We start from the raw sequence: 22,615 nt of genomic DNA on the forward strand, positions 1-22,615 counted from the left end.
CGGGTTCCATCCCGGGGTCCGGAAGGTCCCCTGGAGGAGGACGTGGCAACCCACTCCAGTGTTGTTCCCTGGAGAATCCCATGCACAGAGGAGCCTGGCGGGCCAGAGTCTGACAGGACTGAGCGACCAAGGAATGCACAGTCCGCCAAGCGCTGTTGTAGGCGCTGGGGACGCACCTGGGAACGTGCCCAAGTCCCCATCCGCGGAGCTGAGGTTCCGGTGCGGGAGAAATTTAATAGGAGAAAAAAATACTGATAAATACTGGGGATTGATACACGTTATAAAGAAAAGCAGAGCACAAGGCTATTCTTTCGGCACTTCGTTCATTTTACACCCTCTTGTTCCTATTCAGTGTGTGTCTGAAAATGTTAATAAACTCCTACCTCTAGTCCTCACATTCATGCCTCACCTTTTCTGAAATTGCGTTATAGGATGTGGAGCTTCAGATTAACTTCTCATCAAAGGGAACAATGACAAAAACCTGGAAATGTTTATATGGAGGAAATGGAAAAAATGCAAATGTTATATTTACAAAGATATTGAAACACTGTATATAGTAATAACATGTTGAATATAAACAACATAGTTAAAAGTAGAGAAATAAATACATTTGATATTATACAACTTATAAAACTAGTGTGATACTGAAGCAACCTGTATTTCTGGGGTTTTGTTTTTGTTAAAGGCGGAATTGATCTGTTACAACTACATTAAGATTGCACTATTGGAAAGCTCTTATATATAAAAAACTAAAAGGAACACAATCCACAAAAACTAGTTGGTTTTGTGTTTTAATGTTGAAATTCCAACTGTACCTAACCTCTGGCTTTCTGAAACAGTGCAAACATGCAAGTTAAGACATATCAGTAAATGTGCAGGTTTTTGCAGCCTTTTCCACATTTCACAGATGTATGAAGAATCTTGAATGCCCATAAAGATGTATGGGCATCTTTACCCTGAAGAAGATAGGTGATAACATTTTTTGTTTTCAACCATTACCTTTTAAGCTTCTGTTGGCAGAACCCTCTACAAAGCTTGCATCAAAATTTACTGTGACCTGCATAAAAGACACATTTATCATTTTCAAATCAATAATCAGCAAACAGATGTCTGCCGAGCATATTAAATTTAATGGAGTAATCTAAGTACAAGATCTTCAGTATTAAGAGTACAGAATCCGAGACAAAAGGACCCATTTACTTTGCTCTCATTGTCACAGTGAAGATATATTTATTTTTTCATGAATTGATACTGGAGCAAATTTAAGTCTGTACTCTGAGTTAAATTTTATAACAGGTGTGAGGCTGAAGTTCTTTTGTTGCGGTGCATGTCGGATGGCGCCGGCGTCATTTGCTGAAGATGCTCTTCTTCCTCCAATAAACTGCTTTTGCACCTGAACACAATTCTAAAATGGGCAAAGGATAAGGAGACCTCTCTCCAAAGAATATGAACAGCAAGTCCAAAAGCACTTGAAAAGATGCTCAAATCATCAGTCTTTAGGGAAATGAAAATCAAAACCATAATGACTTGCCATTTCACACCCACAAAAATGGCTAGAATCAAAAAGTCAGACAACAAAGTGTTGGTGAGGATGTGGAGACACTGAACCCGCATACGTTGCCGGTGGGGATTTAAAATGAAGTCGCTGCCTTGGAGAAACATTCCAGACATTTCTTAAACAGCTAGAGTTACTACATGACCCAGCAATTGCAGTCATGGATGTATATATACCTAAGAAAAATGAAAACACACATCCATGCAAAAACTAGTACACAAATGGTCCATAACAGCATTATTCACGATGGCCAGAGTGGAAACCACCCAAATGCCCAATCATTCAGTCATCAACTAATAAAAGGAATGACGTGCCGATACCAAGCTCCAAAGATGGGGCTTGAAAACATTACACTATGTGGAAAGCCAGTCACAAAAGACTACGTATTGTATGAGCCCATTTGACATGAAATATCCAGAACAGGGAAAAACTTCAGAGAAAGTAAATCTGGTTGTTTGGGCTGAGGGGAGGAAATGAAGAACCAGCACTAACATCAGGCTTTCTTCCTGTGGTGACGAAAACGTTTCAAGTTTAGACTGTGCTGACAGTTACACAACCCTGGGAATATGCTGAAATACCTCCAAAGAAGAGCTTCCCCGGCGGCTCAGAACCTGTCTGCAGTGCGGGAGACTCAGGTTCGATCCCCGCGTCAGGAATATTCCCCGGAGAAGGAAATGCTGATCCACCCCAGTATGGAGAATCCCATGGAGAGAGACTGGGGGGCTACAATCCATGGGGACACCTTAACCACTGAAGAACGGAAGGGAGCAGGCCCTGAGAGCAGGGTAGAATTTCATCAGCTCCAGCAGTGCATCTGCTCTCATTCCTCCTTTGCTCCGCCCCCTCCTCATTTAAGGGGGCACCAAAAAACAAAACCCAACCAGAAACCAAAGCACATGATACATCGATGAAATGTTTCTAAAACTAGAGATCAATGTAAAAAGTTCATTATGAACAAAACATCAAAATCTTAGAGAGAAGATCTGGCTACTTATTAAACCAACAAGTGACCGAGCAGAGCAAGACTGAACTTCCCACCTGAGAACCTATAGTCCAGCAAGTTCGAAGCATCTGATTAGTGGTGATCACTCTGAAGTGGCCATTTTTGCTTTTGTAGCCAATTATCTGTGAGGAGATACATTTGAGACTACAAAGACATCCTGTTCATTATCAATCTTCAGCAGCAGCTTTAGAATCAGTATTTCTGCTGGAATCAATTACGTCCACGATGGCTGAAAGATACCTCTATCATTCCTTCTATATTTACTAGTCGGAATTCTGTAAGTTCTTTCTCTTCTCATTCAATCATCATTTATTTTAGTATGAATATATGATATGTTGATTTATACTGTTACTCTAATTATACTGACGCTCAGATTGTCCCAGTTATGCCCACAAAGGCCCTCCTCAAACTGAATCCTGGAGAATACGCTTCAAAGAGCTTTGACAAATACCTACATCCATGTGATCACCACCTCAATCAAGATATGCAAGATTTCCGTCATCCTCCAAACTCCCTTTCCATTCCAACTTTCCCTGAACCTGTGGGCCAGAGCAACCCCTGATCTTTCTGTCCCTACAGTTCTGCACATTCTAGAATTTCCCTTTAAATAGATACATGCGCAGAGACTCCTGTGCATATTTCTGGAGCTCTTTCTCCGAGTACCTCCCGCCCATCCCTTCCTTCCTCTTCCACACTCCGCTCAGCTAATTCCAGTTACTTGAGTTTCCCCAGCTCTGCTGCTTGGTCGCTTTAGGAAATCTGGTGTGCTCTGCTTGCGTCCCTCCTTCCTGTACTGTCTGCAATATGCCTCCAGAGAGACAGGCGTTCCTGCAGGAGGAAGTCATGTATTCTCCCCTCTCTCAGGGACCAAAGTCTCACACTACCAGGTGTCCAATATCTGAAAAGACATGTTTCCTACATATTATCTAGTTTTCTATTTGCATATAAAGTGGGGTAGCAAGTTCTGTGCTCTTACACCACTGCACTGTGGGCAGGGGCTCCTCTGGGATGTTTGTGCACACCCCCTACTTTTGGGCCTAAGAATATACTACATTCTCATTTTGCATTTTCCCTGCCATCATCCTGGAATCAGACATCACCCCAGTAAGCTCTGGTTCCTTTTCATTAGAGAATGGTATTTAGAGACCAAGGTCTGCTTGTTGCTACTGAGGCATCATTGCTTCCACATTCCTTCACCAAATAGAGAAGAAGAAAATTATACAAACACACACTTAAAAAAAGAAAAAAGACTAATTCAAATGAACTTTTATTTTAGAAGTTTTTAATTTACAGAAAAAACTGCAAAGATGGTACAGAAGGTTCCCACATACTCTGCACCCAGTTTTGGTTAATTTTTTTTAACAGTTAATGAACCAACACTGATGCATTATTGTTAAAGTCCACACTTTATCTTTCCCACTTTTTATCTAATGTCCTTTGGTTTTTCCAGGATCTCATTCAGGATACGTTATTTTTAGTAGCTGTGTTTCAACAGGCTCCTTTTAGTTGTGATGGTTTCTCAGACTTTCCTTGTTTACAATGACGGTCACTCCACTTTTGTGGAGTTCAGGGCAGATATTTTGTCGAATGTCCAAGGACTGCCATTTGTCTGCCATGCTGTCATTAAAATGAGGCACTGTGTTTTGTGGGGGGAAGATCATAAAGGTCAAGTGCCATTTCCACCACATCTTATCACGAGTACCTGATCTTATTAGCATGCCATCACTATGGGTGTTAACACTCATCTCAGTGAGCTGCACAAACATATTTTTAATCATGAGTTCACACCAACTCCATATCATGGGGTAGTTCTTTATCTTCTATTATCCTTTATTTATATCTCTCTTTTCCCACAGTAAACACTGGCCACCAACAAATCAATACCTTTATTCAGTTGCTCAGTTCTAAAAACGCCAATGCTGGGAACTATGGACAGCAGGAGGAGAAGGGGACGACAGAGGATGAGCTGGTTGGATGGCATCACCGACTCATGGACGTGAGTTTGAGCGAGCTCCGGGAGACAGTAAAGGACAGGGAAGCCTGGCGTGCTGCGGTTCACGGGGTCACAAAGTCAGACGTGACTTGGCAACTGAGCAACAACAATAATGCACATAAAATAGTTTCCAAATCACGATACCAAAGCTATTATGAAAAACAATCTACTAAATTGAATGCAGAGGCTGCATTTTTTGGCTTTTGGTTTTTACTTATTAGGAATGTTAGCTCCTTATCTGAGATTCATAAAGTTGTAAAAATTTTGTCATTTGTGTTTCGCCTTTGGTTATGGTGTATTTTGCTTTACGTAAGTGCTTTAGTTTTATGTTCTCAAGTGCAGCGGTCTTTTATTACATCTGGATTTTTAAGTCAGAAAGTCTTTCCACACATCAGGTCATAATGGAATTCACCTCTGTACATGTCTGCTATTTGTATGGTTTAAATTAGAACTCAGGTCAATTTGGAGTTTATTCTTTTGCATTATGTGAGCTATTAATATAGTTTTATTTTTTCCCAACTGACAATCCAGTTATTTCACAAGCTTTTTTATTTAAAAAATCCATTTTTATCCCAATGATTTGCCACATTTATACACAGTAGACTTCCCTCTGCACTTGATATTTCTGGACCATCTAGTCTCTCCCACCTAACAATTCATGAGCTGATACCACGCAGTAGTTAAAATTATAGACCCTTTTTAGAATGTTTAATATCTGGTCATTTTAGCATACGTTATAGCTTTCCTTTCTCAGAATATTCTTAGCCATTCTTGCAAGTTTACTTTTTACTTTGAGCTTTAGTATCAACTTGTCTATTTCCAATGGAGAAACAGTACTGGTATTTTTTATTGGGTTTAAATTACATTTTGAAATTAACTTAGAGAAAAGCATTCTTCAGACGTGCAACAACGTGAATATGCACAGATCTCAGAAAAAACGTTTCAAGAAGGCAGATGCAAGAGAACGTGGTATAAGACAACTCAAGAGGCAAGGGCGCTGGACTGAGTCTGGCTCAGGGACAATTGTATCACCCTGGACATTCACAGGCCAGGTTTAACAGGGTCTGAGCAGATCCAGAACATTGGACTTCCCACCATATCAGAACACGCTGTCCGGGGATGGGCAAAGTTCAGGGCTTCTCACGCTTTCACAAACCAAAGTTGAACTACCTGTAGCTAGAGGTCTTAGCTGAGAAATATCATCTCATAACAAAAAACTCTTTGACATCTCCTTCAAAACCTTTTTGCTGATTCTGTATTTTCCTTCATAATCTGCAAGTATTTCAGCACTTTTTTGACATAATGTTTTAAAACTGTTTAGTCCCTAAGTCGTGTCGGACTCTCTGCGACCACATGGAGCATGGCCCACCAAGTTTCTCCATGCACGGGATTCTCCAGGCAAGAATACTCGAGCGGGTTGCCATTTCCTTCTCCAGGGGATCTCCTCGCCACAGGGATCGAACCTGCGTCTCCTGTACGCAGGCCCATTCTTTACCACTGAGCCTCCTGGCCAAGGCTTTGGCCACCTGATGTGAAGAGCCGATTCACTGGAATAGACCCGGACGCTGGGAAAGCTTGAGGACAGGACAGGCGACATTGGACAAGATGGTCGGATGGCATCACTGACTCGATGGACAGGATTTGAGCAAAGTCCGAGAGATACTGAAGGACAGGGAAGCCTGGAGTGTTTGGGGTCGCAAAGAGTCAAACACGACTGAGCGACACAACGTTTTAAAATTAGTTACCAAAATAAATAAATAAATAAATAAAATCAGTTACCAAACGAACTCTCGGGCTTTTTCCTCCCTCCAAGTCTTCCAGTAAAACGGCTGTTCCACGGCGACGGTGATTTAATAACGGGATTTTTTCCACATACTGTTTTACACACACACACATACACCCGGCGTTTAACGGTCCCAGTCACACACTCAGCGACCGGGTCAGCACCGAACACAGCTCGCCCGGGCACGGCCACGCCCACACTCGCCTGCATCAGGGAGACAGCCACGCGAGGAGAGCGCGCCCGACGCCCAGGCACCCACCCGCGACCCACGAAGCCCACAAGGACACTCGTATCCCAGACGGTTTCCCACGCACCGATTTACGCAGAGCCCCGCCCACTCGAAGCATCGCGAGACGCAGTCTTGCTCCTTGGGTCCAGCCTTGAGGACCGGAGACTACGTTTCCCAGAAGACACTGCGGCGCCTGTCCAACCGCGACGCAGCATCGGCAGTGCTTTGTGCGTCTGCGCCATCTTCCGGCTCCTGAGTCCGCTGGTACGGACGAGGAAGCGCACCCGGGGCTGCTGGGGGCGCGGCCGCGGGGCACCTGGACCAGAGGAGTTGGCAGGTGAGGGGCTCCGGAGCTTACCAGGAGCCCCGGGGTCTGCGCCGGATTGGGCGCCGCGGCCGGGCGGGTCACGGGCCTGGAAAGAACCGGAACGTCTCGTTTCGCCGTCCGTCTGCGGCTTTCCGGGCTCCGGACTACACTCCCCATCGGCCCCCGCGGCGCGCCCTGCTGTCGCCGCCTGTTGCCGCCAGGGCTCATGGCCCGGGTCCATGGACCCCTTAGGTGGGTGTGCCTGTTGGGGGTTGCGGCCCCCAGAAACTGCTTGCTTATGGATGTTTTGCATTTTTCTTATGCATCCTTTTAAAAATCTGGGGTGAAGTCTTGTCTCATAAGACTCTCAGAGTTGGAAGACCCCTGAAAATTTGGAACCTCTAGTTTACAAGCAGAGACTTAGAAACATATTATATTCTTGTTCATAATTTGTCCAACCATTGGGGTTTACCTTGTGACTCAGCTGGTAAAGAATCCGCCTGCAATACGGGAGACCTGGGTTCGATCTCTGGGTTGGGAAGATCCCCAGAGGAGGGAAAGGCAACCCCTTCCAGTATTCTGGCCTGGAGAATCCCATGGAGTAGGTCCCAAAGAGTTGGACACAACTGAGCGACTTTCACTATCATGATACATTCATGGGAAGATGGCTGAGTAAGTCACGGGCCACCCCTGTAATGAAATAGTTACAGCGAATACAAATAATGCTTTAAAGAAAGTTGTCATAAGGAAAACGGCCTTCTACGTGATATTAAGGAACAGTGGGCTTCCCCGATAGCTCAGTGATAAAGAATTCACTTGCATTGCGGGAGACACAGGTTCGATCCTAGTTGGGGAAGATTACCCTGGAGAAGGAAATGGCAACCCACTCCAGTATTCTTGCCTGGAGAATCCCATGGACAGAGGGGCCTGGTGGGTTACAGTCCATGGGTCGCAAGAGTTGTACACTACTTAGCGACTAAACAAAATCATTATTCCGTTTACACATTAAGAATTAAGTATTTGTTACATGTTGGGCAATGTCCTAAGCTCTTTTATAAAATACTGTTTTACTGATGAACTCAGGACGTGGTTAAATGGCATCATTCTTAATACTTGGATGTTTTCCATTCCAGTTTAGCTTAGTTTTTTTTGGACGGTGTTAGCCTGCCTGTCAGTAGGTGGGTGGGTTTGACCTCTGTTGCTGAATGTTACCTTGTTGTAGAAGGGATCCAGTTGCGAACATACTTGTCGGTTGATGTCCCGCATGACTTTTGATAGTTGCTTGACATCCATATAATTCAACCACTCGCCCACTTGTGAACCGTTAAGTACCAGTCTTGATTCCGCTTTTCAGCAAATACTGTGCCGAAACCTTCGCTCACTCACATCTCTGTGCGGAGGCTGATTTATGGTGGAGTACTGGGCCTGCCCCATCTAATTTGCCCACGGCAAACAGTGCTGACTCAAGGCAGGGTCTGCAAAATGGTGCCTGCCAGACCTTAGGGAGGGCTGTAGGGTTCTTTATGAATTAGAAAGTTAGGTTCAGAGCCAGGCAGACCTCTGAGGGTGTTACAGTGTGGGCACGAGAGTATTACACGGTCTGGTTCTGGGAAGGCCTCCCTGAGCAGATCAGGCAGGCTGTGCTCCCTGGCCTGAGGACAGCCTCCCTTGTCCCCGGGACCCAGTTCTCAGTCGCTGGCCCAGGTCCATGCGTCCCCCCTCAGATCGCATCAGCAGCAAGGTGGAGCTGGGGAAGCCGCCCTGTAACTGGGCAGTGGGGAGCAGAGTGGGCCTGGTCACTGCGCACGTTCTGGGAGCTGTGAGGCAAGCCTGGCCTCTCATACGACTGCTCTTTCCCCGCTCAGGTCTGTCATCTCAGGACTTTGCCCTTCCCCCAGAGACAAACCAAGAGGAGGACGCAGCAGCCCGTGAGATCCTGACAGCCATGTCCCTCGTGAGTTTTCAAATCATGTAAATATCTGTTTTCCTTATCCGGAACTTTCCCCCCTGGGTTCCATCCAAGATTCTGCTTCTCAGAGGCTCCCTCCCCCTTGGCCCCATCCAGGCTGACCACTGCCCACGTGGATTCATCCTGTATAGCATTCCATGTCTTCTGATGCCTTGGTACTCTGCTGGGAGGCCAGAGGGAGAAGAAGTCCATTTCCTTATGTAAAACGAGAACATCCCTTACAAGAACTGAGATTTGGTGAAATGGAGATGAATACTGATGAGAGATCACACACACCAAATCAGGGGAGTTGGTATTGGTTGGGCTCAATTTCAGTGTGGGGTCACCATCTCCTATATTGACAGTTGGGAGTGTAACTGAAGTTTATCAGGGCATCTAGGAGATTAAATGCCTGCATTAAGGTCCAGTTTGAGGCTGAACAGAGCATTGGAATCTCCGTCATTCTCCACCAGCTTCTTCAGCTTAAGAGCAAGCACAGTGCAGAGCTGGGACTGTAAGACCATCAGTTAGATGGATGCATTGTTCCAAATCTGGATAGTCATAGTTGTTTTTTTTTTTTTTTTTTTAATTTATTTTTATTAGTTGGAGGCTAACCACTTCACAACATTGCAGTGGGTTTTGTCGTACATTGACATGAATCAGCCAAATCTGGATAGTCATAGTTTTGAAAGAGCAGAAAGACCTTGGAGACCTCTGCATCCAAAATAAAAGAATGGTTGAGTCAGTTATTTCATTTGATAATCAATTATGCAGCTAATAAAAGTAATCATCATTCAAGATTTTTCCCATAAGGAAAAATTTGTGTGACATGTTTTCATATAATGATGAGCCTATGTCTTCAAGCAGTTCTTGACAAACGAAAATTCTATTTTCTAAGGTAAAACACCTGGCTTCCCAGGTGGCTCAGTGGTAAAGAACCCACCTGCCAATGCAGGAGAAGCGGGTTCCATCTCTGGATTAGGAAGATTCCCCTGGAGGAGGAAATGGCAAACCATGCCTGAAAAAGTCGTGGACAGTGTTCTTCTTGCCTGAAAAAGTCCATGGACAGAGGAGCCTGGGGGGGCTACAGTCCACGGGGTCACAGAGTCAGACACGACTGAACATGCACAAGATATTAGGTATTTCTTTTAATATTTTGAGGAAAGACTACCCCAAAATTGTTGGGTTTTGTTGCTGTTACTCCTAGAAGTACAGATGACAGGCCTCACACGGAGAATTTATCATGTACCAAGCACAGGGGAGGCAGTATGCTCGATGACACTGTCCTAACTGGGAAACCCGATTTGGCTGGGTTTAATTTTCCTCCTGGACCCGAGCACACGAGCTTTGCTTTGTGCAAGAACACTTGAACCGCTCTTTTACCCGTGCTCATCTTTTCCTTCACCTGTCACGTCGGGCGCCTCCAGCCCCAGCCTTCTTCTCCACCAGGACACCCCACTCCTGCAGAGACCTCCTGCATCGCCTCTCATCCCATGGGAAGATGTTTCCGTGAAATATGCTCATAGCATACCTGCCTGTTGTTCCAGGGGTCAGACTTATTCAGGGATGTGGCCATAGTCTTCTCCCAAGAAGAATGGGAACAGCTGGCGCCCACTCAGAGGGATCTGTACAGAGACGTGATGCTGGAGACCTATAGCAACCTGGTCTCACTGGGTAAGGCGGTGCGGCCTGTTACTTTGGAGGTTACCCCGGGCCGCGAGGGTTCCTTGTCAGAGTCGAGGGTCTTTTGAGTGGTTAACGGGCAGCGCTTTGGCCTGAAGCTGCGTCTGCCCCCACCCTCCTGTGACTCTCCTGTTCCCCTGGCCCTTCGTGCCTGTCCTGCTTGCTAACCCTGGATCTGAGCTCTGAGGCCCCGCAGCATAAGCGGGTGGCATGCCTTTTCCTCACGTCCAGGTCTTGCCGTCTCCAAACCTGACGTGATCGCCTTCTTGGAGCAAGGCAGAGAGCCCTGGACGGTGGAGGGAGTGGCGACGGGAGGCCTCTGCCCAGGTGAGTGAGGCGTGCGTGGGGAGAGAACGCAGTGTGTGACTGCCCAGCGGGCTGAGGCGGCGGCGGGCACTTTGAGGCGGAGCTCACCTTCAGCACAAGCTGGAGCCCCCGGGCTCAGCCCTGGGCCTCTGCTCTGTACGTCTGCTCCCCGGGACCTTCTCCAGGGCTCCCGCCTTGCTGGCTGAGGCGGAGCCACTGGCCACACGTGGCTGTGGAAATTTAACCTCACTATAAGTAAATACGTTTTTCTTTTCTGGCTGTGCCTCCAGGCTGGTGGGATCTTCGTGCCCCGACTAGATACTGCACCCAGGCCCTCGGCAGTAAAAGCACGGGAGTCCTAGCCTCTGGGCCACCAGGGAGTTCCCTACAATTATATCCGTTTCAAAATCCAGTACCTCAGTTGCACTTGACCCATTCCAGATGTTCAGTAGCTATTTTGTGGCTAGTGGCTACTGTACTGGACAGTGCAGATAGAGAATGTTCCCACCACCGGATCAAGTTCTTTATCACGAATTACCGCCTTCAGCTTCAGCTTCTCCCTTGAACTCGATACCTGTATCCTATCAGCTCCACTTGGATGTTCACCAGACACCTTGAACTTATGTCCCAAAGGGACGTCCCTGACAAGTATGCCACCCCCCGCCCCGCTTCTTCTGCACATCAGTACGAGGGGACTCTACCTGACTTGCTTAAGTCAAAAACTGCTGAAGCACCCCTGACTTTTCCGTCTCACACACATATTCAGTCTGTCAGCAGATCCTGTTAGCTCTACCTCAAAATATATCCAGAATTTAGCCACTTCTCACCAACAAGCAACCCTGCGACCTCCCACATTCCCCTGCCACTCGGAAGTGCAGTGGCCGCCTCCCCCCACTCTGCGTCCACTCTGGTGCGGATTCTTTACCGCTGTGCCGCCTGGGAAGCCCTCTGTCTTCAGCGAGGGTGTAGTACATCTCGGCTCACAACTTGCCCACAGCTTCCTGTCTCACTCAAGAGAAAAGCCCGAGTCTATCCCATGGCCTAGAAGGCTCTATGTCTGTACTGTAGCCATCAGCCACACGTGCTGTGGCTTTTAACTAATACTTTTAACTAAAAGGAAAAGTAAAATCCCATGTCACAGCTGCCCACGCCATACTTCAGATGCTGAGTAGCCATTAGTAGCTCGGGGCTGCGCTGTTGGGCGGTGCAGAATACAACGCTTTCAGTATCCCAGCAACTTCTGTTGGCCTGAGGTGCCTCTGTAATCTGTCGCCTGCCTCCACTCTGATTGCATCTCGCACCACCCCATGATGCTTGCTCGGTTACAGCCACACCAGCCTCTTGCTGCTCTGTTCACGTAGAGTTTGGCAGATGTCTTCTTTCAAGGTCCAGACAGGACGTATTTCAGGCCTTGCCAGCTACCTCAGCTCTGCTGTAGGGGCAGGCGAGCAGACAATGCGAGTCCACACATGCCGGCTTCGACACATCAAGTGTATTCCCGTTTTGAGGCTTTCCTTTGCCTGGGGTGCTCCTACTCTGGATGGGGGGGGTTTCTCAACCTCAGCGGTGTTGACATTTTGGGTGGGATAATTCTTTGTCGGGGAGCTAGTGGGGGTGGGAAGTGGGGATGTCATTCTATGCATGGCAGTATGTTTAGCAGCCTCCCTGGCCTCCCCTCATTTGTAAAGCCAAGAATGTCTCCAGACATTGCCAGATGTTCCCGAGGGGGTGTATGTGTGTGTGTGGGTGTGTGTGTACACACGTGTGTGCATGCAAAATCTTCCCTGATGAGACTCAAAGCCACAGTGTAACACAGGACCCAAATCATGTCCACAGACGGTCTCTGCAACATGCAGTGTGCTACAGGAGAATTTTAAGTGGGAGGCTCAGAAGCAAGCATGACCCCCGGGCCTGAGGGAGGTCAGGCGTGGGGCGGGCACGGGGAGAGGCGGCGTGTGCGGCCCTGTAACCTAGCATGTTCGGGTCTGGGAATGAGGACATGGACGTCTTGGGGAGGCTATTATTCTACCCACCACGCCAAGAACGTCAGAGGACAGATCTTTGCCTTTGTCATCTGAGTTTTGACAGAGTGTGTGTCTGAGGTGCTGTTTCTTACGGGTTTGTGTCATATTTCAGGAGAACTTCACCCCTTCAGGTTAGGAGTCTCCTGTGATTTTTTTCTAGCTTATTTATGATGATATTTATGATCCATGTGGAATTTTCCCTAGTGTAAGATGTGATTTCATGTTACCTTCCAGATTACCCAGTTACTCAAACAGCATTTATCAGTTTATCTCTTCATCACTAATGTATAAAGCCACCTTCATCATCTGCTTTATCATCTGTGTATCTGAATCTATTTTTGGACTTTTTGTTGTAGCCCATTAATCTCCAACCATGTGTCTATAGCATTACTGTTTTAGTTTATTAAGTGTTTAAATGTTTTATATATCTGATATTAGTCCCTCTTCATTCTTGTTTTTCAGAATTTTTCTGGCTATTCTCATTTACATTTCTTTCTAAACCTTAAAATCAGAATATTTGCTTTCCCAAAAAAAAACATGCATTTTTTTTCTTACTGTAATCACTATGAATTTATAGATTAAGAGAAAACTGATTTTATCATGTGGAGTCTCCTATTGAAAACACAGCAGGCTTTTCCCTTCCTTTATGATCATACCTGATGAAGATTTTAACATTTTCTTTATAAAGATTCTGTATGTCTTATTACATTTATTCCTAGGTAGTTTATATTTATTGCTATTGAAAATGGCATAATCTATAATATGGACTAATACGGCATTCATCCGTATTATACTCCAACTGGCTATTTTCTAATATGAAAAAGCTAGTCTCATCTTCAGATGAATTTTGTAGCTGACCCAATTTATTGAACTTTCTCATTGTTTATGACAGTTGTTTTATGTAACTCTCTTGAGCTTTCCAAGCATTTGATTATATATATATAATATGTACTATATATATATATCTGCAAATGGTGATGTTTTTACATTTTTCTATCTTACAGGTTTTTTGTCTTGCCTGACTGGGATGCTAATTATGTAGTACCCCCAGAACAGTATTAAAAGGGGTTTTACATGCTAATCTTGTTCTTGACCTTAACAGGAATATTTTTAGTAACTTTTATCAAGCATAATATCAGCCATAGGAATGACATAGGGATGTTTTCTTCACTTAAAAAGCATCTACTTTTTCATATTTTATTAAGTTTTTTTCTTTCAATCTATAAAATATGGATTACATGAATAGATTTCCTAATATCAAACTCTGAATACTGAATCTCATGCCTGTTGGCCATCTGTATGTGTTCTTTGGAAAAATGTCTATTCAAGTCCTTTGCCCATTTTGAAATCAGGTTATTTTTTTGTTGAGTTTTAGTTCTTTATATTGTCTGTATATTAACCCTTTACAGATACATGATTTGCAGATGTTTTGTCCCCTTCTGTAGGTTGCCTTTTCCCCCTGTTGATTTTTTCCTCTGACGCACAGAAGCTTTTAGGTTTGATGTAATCCCATCTGTCCAGTTTTACTTTTGGCGCCTGCACTTTTGGTACCATATCCAAAAAATCACTGTCAGATGCAGTGTCATGAAGCTTTTCCCTTGTTTTCTTCTACAAGCTTCGTATCTTAGGTTTAGGTCTTTAATCCAATTTGGGTTATTATATTTAATGTAAGGTTGGGGTTCTCCTTCTTTCTTTTGCATGGGGATATCCAACTTCCTCAGCCCCATTTGTTGAAGAGCCTGTCTTTTCCTCACTGTGTGGTCTTGGCACCCTTGTTGAAGATCATTTGACCATATGTATAAGAGTTTATTTCTGCTGTCCCTATTGTGTTCCACTGGATAAATATTTTCCTTTATAGTAGTTCCATAGTTTTGATTACTGCAGCTCTTTTAACATGTTTTGAAATCACAAGTGAGAGAGGCCTCCATTGTTTTTCCTTTTCAAGATTGTTTTGGCCACTTGGGATCCTTTACGATTCCATATGAGGAAACCAACCAGAACAAAACCTGCTAAGACTATCCATAAGATTTTGAGACATTACCTCATCGGTTGTCAAAAACAGCCTCTACTAATGCTAAATTAAAAAACTGTACCAGATCTTGTCAGGAAAATGTAAAAATAATACAGAGGAGCTCACTATTATTTTTGCTATTTTCCAACTTTACAAGAAGAGAAGCTAAAAGTTAGAAAATCAGTACTACCTTTGTAAAGTTATTTCACAATATATGATTAGAGATGGCTTAATTTAGGTGAGTGAAAAAGTGCTCATGGAATAAACACTGTACCCCGTCATCAGTCAACAGAACTAAACTGTCAGATGTCTTGACAGAATATGCAGCGGTTTGGAGAGAGGCGTGCTTTTAATGGCATATCCTTAAAGGCAGCTGTTCTGTTTTTGTTTTTTCCCACATTGCCCAAAACACCAATAATGTGCGACCAGTTTAATTCCTAAAACCAGACGTCCACTTGGGCATAGTTACATGATCCCAAACTCATTTTCTTCTGTCCAGCAGGCTGGCTTTAATATTCCATGGCCCACCGCAATCTTTTGGTTGCCCTTCTTTATACGATGGCAGCCAGATGTCGCTGACCACGGATGCATAGGTGGTCATTACAATGACAGTGTTTAGACTCTGCCTTCCCACAGCTGTTAGACCACAGTACAGAGACCAATAAAGGGAGCTTCCCTCTTGAACAACGAAACACGCATAGTCTAGTAATTACAACTTCATGTGTATGCATACCCTGTGGTTGTGGTACAAGTTTTTGAGGTGACAGCAGCATCATTCCCACAAAATTGATACTTCTTTTACAGACTTTTCATCTGTATTGTCAAAGTAATTTGTTACTCCAGTAGTTTTTGCCTAATAATTTCACACAAAAAACAAATGAATAGTAGTCTCTGATATGCTACCATAAGAAGTAGACATGCCCCCTATAAATTCCTCTTTGGCCTTCTCATATACTTTATGAACACGTTCAAAAGCACCCATTTACTTTCCCCATAGTTCCCTGCATGAAGCAGCAACCAATTCTTTATTAGCGAAACGGGACTGATTTCCATGATTGCAGTAAAACAGGCCACTGCAGTAGAAATCATGTACCAGGTACATGACTCAAGTTCAGCAACACCATTCAGCCCTTCCTTGCAGTTTGAATAACCAGCAAAGAATATGCTCTGGAAGAGACCACCTCCATTCAATTTGGGCCTAATCTTCCAAACAAGGAACAAGGCCCTCCTTTTTCCCAGGTCACTTTTAGGCAACAGGAAAGTCCAGGAAAGACTGGTCCAGTTGACGTTAGCTCTAGCCATTGTGTTCAGCTAAACATCAGAGACAGAAAGCGCCACAGCAGAAGACCACAGCTGTGTTATTACAACTTCCAGTGGACATGTGAAAACAGCCCTGCTGTATCACCACACCCCATCAAGCAGAGGCACCATCTCATTCCTCTGGCCAGAGAAGTATCTAGTCAACCCTCTTTATCGTTTTTAAAAATCCACTTTATTGAGATACAATTTATAGTAAATTAAATGCCTGCATCTTAAGCATATTTTAATGACTACTGACAAAGGTGTACACTTATATGACCACTACCACAGACAAGATAAATTTTCATCACCCTGAAAAGTTCCCTTGTGCTCCTTCCCACACAATCGTTCATACCCCCTAGCCACAAGCAACAAATGATTTGCTTTCTGTTACTCTTATATTTGTCTTTTCTGGGGTTTCACAGAAACATTCATTTTTTAAAACCATGGTTCAGCAGTGATTCTGCTCCACATTAACATTTTAGAACGACTCTTAATGATTTCTCCGATTACCTCATTCACCTCAATTTATGGTATTTCCTCTTTCTCTGTTCTACTTGTCCATTTTCTAATTTCTTAATCACATTCAAGAGCATACAGATATTATCTTGAGTCTCAACTTTCTAGTGTTTACTACAGAAGTTCCTTTTTCTGGAAAAGGAAAAAACAAACACCTGCTTGTTTTGTTCTTTTTCAGTACGGAAGTCCAGGTATGATACTACAGTCTTCTCTCCAAAGCAGCACAGTTATGAAGTACAGTCACCCCCGTGGAAGATAATGAAAAGCCTTACAAGTTACGGTCTTGAGTGCTCAAGTTTCCAAGATGATTGGGAATGCAGAAGTCATTCTGACAGGGAAGAGGAAAATCCAGATGGACATCTGAGCCAAATGATAATCGATGATGAAGAAATATCTACTTTTGGCCAGCCAGCACCCCTTACTTTTTATCAGAAAATTCATACCGGAGAAAAACCCTATGGATATAATGAATGTACAAAAGACTTCTGGCAAGAGGACTTCTTTATTAATCATCAAGGGATTCAGACTAATGAGAAACCCTATAAATGCAAGGAATGTGGGAAGGCCTTTAAATATGGTTCACGACTAATTCAACATGAGAATATTCATTCTGGCAAAAAACCGTATGAATGTAAGGAATGTGGAAAGGCCTTCAATTCTGGTTCAAATTTCATACAACATCAGCGAGTTCATACTGGTGAGAAGCCTTATGAATGTAAGGATTGTGCAAAGGCCTTTAGTCGAAGCTCACAGTTGATTGAACATCAACGAATTCATACTGGTGAGAAACCCTATCAGTGTAAGGACTGTGGCAAGGCTTTCAATCGGATCTCACATCTTAAAGTGCATTATAGAATTCATACTGGTGAAAAACCCTATGCATGCAAGGAATGTGGGAAAACCTTTAGTCATCGTTCTCAGCTGATTCAACATCAGACTATTCATACCGGCAAGAAACTCTATGAATGTAAAGAATGTGGGAAGGCCTTTAATCAAGGCTCAACTCTTATTCGACATCAGAGAATTCACACTGGTGAGAAACCCTACGAATGTAAGGCATGTGGGAAGGCCTTTAGGGTGAGCTCACAACTTAAGCAACATCAGAGGATTCACACAGGAGAGAAACCCTACCAATGTAAGGTATGTGGTAGGGCTTTCAAACGGGTCTCTCATCTTACTGTACATTACAGAATTCATACAGGTGAAAAGCCGTATGAATGTAGGGAATGTGGGAAAGCCTTCAGCCACTGCTCACAACTGATTCAACATCAGGTAATTCATACCGAGGAAAAGCCCTATGAATATAAGGAACATGGGAGGACTTTAAATCATGATTCAGCTACCATTCAACATCAGAGAATGCATAACAGACAAACACAAGTGAATTTAATAAATGTAGAAAAGCCTTCCATCAGCACTTATCCTTTATTAATCATCAGAGAATTTATGTTAGCAAGCAATCATATGAATGGAAATAATGGGAAGAGTCCATTAGCTTAGGCTAATCACAACTTACTCTTTATATCTTGGAGAAAGACTTGAAGGATGTCATGCAAGTGAGAATTCCTTTATTCAGAACTTTCTTTTATCCTGAGGAATAAAATTCATATTGAAGAAAAATTATATAAGGTTGGAGAAAATTTTGTCTCTAACACACTTCCAAGTTACATTTTCTCACCACAGTGTAATAATTTTAACAACAGCCAAAAGTGAATTTTCTTGAAAATTCAAAAACAAAACATGCCAAATTACTCCTGGGTTAACAAGAAACTATATCATGCAGTTACCACTGATAATAATGAAAACAATGAGGAGGAGAGTTTTACATGTCAAGAAATGTGGGATGTGGCTGAAGCTACTGGGGAATTTTTTATGCCTTTAAGTGCATGCAAACATGAAAACCTGAAAGACAGAACTCAAATATATTAAATGTACTACTTAAGAAGCCAGAAAAGAGAATACCAAACACCCTGATGATAAATAGAAAACAATGGCAGAAAATGATGATACAGAAAGTAGCTATCCTACTTTCTCTCCTAAGGCTTCCCAGGTGGCTCAGTGGTAAAGAATCCACCGCCAATGCAGGAGCTGCAGGAGACTCAGGTTCCATCCCTGAGTCGGGAAGATCCCCTGGAAGAAGAAATGGCAACTGGCTCCAGTATTCCTGTCGGGATAATCCCATGGACAGAGGAGCCTGATGTGCTAACAGTCCACAGGGTCACAAAGAGTCGGACACGACTGAGCAACTAAGCACACATCCTACAATAATCTCATTTTCTATTTCTCTCTGATCCAAGGGTAATTAAGTTTAGGAGACTGTTCCTGAATTTCCAGGTTGTTTGTTTGTGTTATCTTTTATACCTTGTCACAGACTGAACAGGTTGGTTGCCTACCTAGCAGCCATATTCAGTTCCCATTCTATTGGCAGCCTGTGTCTTGTCTTAGAATCTGAAGATGTCAGATGCCAACTCTCAGCCTCCTCTGCAGCTCAAGATGGCCCATCCGTTCCAGTGTATGGCCAGTATATTCTAAGGATCTATAGGGTCTTCAAAGAAAGACCCTCCTTATTCAGAAGAGACAGATATATTAGGAAGACTCCCTCTTCTTTCATTTCTTGCTTTTACACATTTTTTTCCTGAGAACCTGATGCCTGGAGCTGCTGCAGTCATCTTGGAACCAAGAGCAGAAAAGAGAGGACCTCAAAGAAGCTGACCCAGAACCCTAACAACACAGAGTTACAGGGCCAATTTGGAACTGTCTCTTTGATGCTTTTGTTATATAAGAAAAATAAATATTTATTGCTTAAGCTACTTTTAGTCGAATATTTTGTAAACTTGCAGCTGAAAGCATTCTAAATGATCAACTTCAAATTTTACTTTATTATGATTGGTAAAGGTGGCCTGCAAGTATCTACTTTTTTGAGTTAGACGTTTTTCTTTGTGGCTAAGTACAGGACTGATTTTTGTATATGTTCCATTATACTGAAAAAGAATATATATTCTTTTTTAGATATAATTCTATTTAAACCAGTAGATTATAATGATAAAAGTTCTCCACATTCTAATATAACTTGGTATAGATTAGATTTTTCTGGTTTAGAATTTTCTAAAATTGAATTTTTTAGCCAGTCTTGAGTTTCCAGAGATTTTTTACTTTTTAATTGTTTGACCTATAAAGACATATAACTTAATTCCTATTTAAGAATCATACTTTCATCACTGTCCTACTCTGCCAAGTATAGGGATCAACAGACCAAATCTAGCCTGCTGCCTGTTTTATACATAAAGTTTTACTGGAACACAGACATGCTCATTTATATGCTATCTACAGCAGTGATAGTGGTTGCAACAAGACCTGTGGCCACAATATCTTTTTATTTCGTGTTTGGCCCTCTAGATAAGAAGTTTGCTAACCTTGGCCTAGTATAATCCTTTTGGTATTTTGTTTCCATTCTGTGTAATACTACTAATAACTAATAATGTTAGTTATAATAATGTTACTAATAATGTTTTTGTCCATTTATTTTCAACTTCTGTCATTTTAGTTATTAAAAAATAAAAGGATTTTTAAAATAACTCAAAATTACAAATTTCTTTTTCCATAAAGAAATTCATATTTTTATTTAGTGTAATCATCGTATTCCTTTCATTCTACTAAGTGTGTACTATTTATGTTTTCTTGGTCTTTTCCTTTCCTTATTTCTCTTGCTAAATTGAAACTTCTCGGTATGCTTAGCATAGTAATTATTTCCCCATTCTTCATGACTGTTGGCAGAATGAGAGCACTATTATACTTTCTAACCCACTATTAGTTTTCTTTGCTACTTTCCTCCAAGAAGAGACCATCCTTTCTCTTTCCCCTCCTTCACAGCCTCTTCTTTAACATTTTCTCCATTGCACTAACCTAATGAAAACCCACAGTCCAAAGCTTTTGGTTTTACTCTTATTTGATGCTTATATGCTTATATTACCAGAGCCATTCATGATTTCCATTTAAACTTAAGAGTATTCAAAGTAACATTCATTGCTAGCCACTGTTTGTTTTCTTTTTTAATTACTGTTTTCTCCTGCCTTGAGGTAATGGTTTTATTTCAGATGCAATTTGGTTAGACTATTTTACTGAGTATTGTATTTATCTCAATAAATGTTATATAGCTGGTATTCTCTGAATCCTTTTATGTCCTGCACAAATTATATTTTTGTTTGGTGAAATGTTCTTACAGTTTTTTTTTTTTTTCCTCAGTAATCCAGAGATGTCACTTAATTCTGGTTTCTGATCTTCCAGAAGGGGAACCCAAATTCTGACCTGTTTTTCTTAGCTTATGGGGACGTATTTATTTCCTGTTGCTGCTGTAACAAATGATCAAAACTTGGTGGCCTAAAACAACATATATTTATTACCTGAAAGTCAAAAGTCTGAAATAGGTCTCCCCAGACCAAATTCAAGGTCCTGACAGGGCTGTGTTCTCTTCTGGAGGCTCACTGGACGAATCGACTTCCTAGCCTTTTCAGATTCTGGTGGCTACCCACCTTCATAGCTAGCAGTAGCCTAGGGAGTCTTTCCCACAATGCATCATTCTGACACTGTCTCTTCTGCCTCCCTCTTTCACCTTTAAAGGAGCTTTCTGATTATATTGAGCTTATCTGGACAACCCAGAATAAACTTGTCTGGTTTGGTCGCTAAGTCGTGTCCAACTCCTTTGCAACCCCATGGACTACAGCCTGCCAGACTCCTCTGTCCGTGGGATCTCCCAGGCAAGAATACTGGAGCGGGTTGCCATTTCCTTCTCCAGGGGATCTCCATCCAGGGATCAAACCTGTGTCTCCTGCATTGCAGGCGGATTCTTTACCACTGCGTCACCTGGGAAGCAAAAACTTGTCTTAAGGTCAGCTGAGTAACGTTAGTTCTATCTGCAACTCAATTCCCTCTTGCCATGTAACAGCATACCCACAGATTCGTGGGACTTAGGACATCTTTGCAGGGTCATATTCTGCCTACCACAGTAACTGCTTCCGTCCCAGTATTTGGCAAGAGTTTCTATCTGCAGAATTCAGGAACTTAATGGGATGTGTTTAGATAACCTCATGTCTTTTTTTTTTTTAAGCCCAAGATAATTTTCTTCTAAATTAGTACTTCCCAATTTTTTATTTCTATTTTAAAGTCTACTATTTCAAATAAGGATTATTTTCCTCATGATTCAAAAGCTTGAAGATGTAACAAGACATGCAGAAACCACGAGGCCAGATGAAAACAATACTATATTAAGGGATAGAAACTCTGGGTTCTGGGTCTGGTTCAGGGTAAAACTGATGTCTTGGACAAGCTTTGAGACCTTCTGAGGGTGGGCAGAGCAGGTCAGGCATACCTTAGATCCGTGCTTCAGGATGGTAAAACTAAATCTGCAGCCCAAGGACTCCTGAATTTCTGCAGCCACATTCCAATCAGCAAAACGAAATGAATGACGCACTGTAATGTTTGGGACAAAGCCAAGACGGGCTGCACCATAATAAGGAACTGTTTTGAATCCCATCTTCATGTTTGAACATTGTAGGCTGATTTTGAATTTTTCTCTGTAATAATTCTGTGTTTCTGTAAGAGTCATGTCTATCATGTTTTATGTTGTTTGTGCTTTGCTGCCGAGTTTCACGGTAATAAGGGATGTGGAATTAGTACCCTATTTATAAATGGGGAAAGAAAACTGGAAAACAGCTATCAATCCTGGAATGGACAGCTATTCCCTTCTCCAGGGGATCTTCCCGACCCAGGGTCGAACCCTGGTCTCCTGCACTGCAGGCAGATTCTTTAACGTCTGAGCCACCAAGGAAGGCTTTACTATCACAATCCCACAGGCAACCAAATAGAAACCCCCATTCATGTCATTATCTTAAATCTAAACACTGTTTCTGAACAACTCCGGCCACACTGATACAGTAAGACTGAAGGTTGAGTCACACA

The 22,615-nt window shown here is 42.9% G+C and overlaps 1 protein-coding gene across 1 annotated transcript in view; it reads left to right on the forward strand.

Moving 5' to 3' along the window:
* The first annotated feature begins 6,822 nt into the window (after nt 1-6,822).
* Nucleotides 6,823-22,615, forward strand: part of ZNF582 (zinc finger protein 582) — a 33,644-nt gene continuing 17,851 nt past the window's right edge. Inside the window, exons 1-5 of the mRNA XM_065919502.1 lie at nt 6,823-7,122; nt 8,736-8,824; nt 10,366-10,492; nt 10,733-10,828; nt 16,839-18,157. Of these exons, the coding sequence (XP_065775574.1) occupies nt 7,110-7,122; nt 8,736-8,824; nt 10,366-10,492; nt 10,733-10,828; nt 16,839-18,157 (1,644 nt within the window). The 5' untranslated portion in view covers nt 6,823-7,109. The remainder of the gene's footprint in view (nt 7,123-8,735; nt 8,825-10,365; nt 10,493-10,732; nt 10,829-16,838; nt 18,158-22,615) is intronic.

This window comes from Muntiacus reevesi, chromosome 2 (genome assembly GCF_963930625.1).
Source record: "Muntiacus reevesi chromosome 2, mMunRee1.1, whole genome shotgun sequence".
Classification (NCBI taxonomy): domain Eukaryota; kingdom Metazoa; phylum Chordata; class Mammalia; order Artiodactyla; family Cervidae; genus Muntiacus; species Muntiacus reevesi.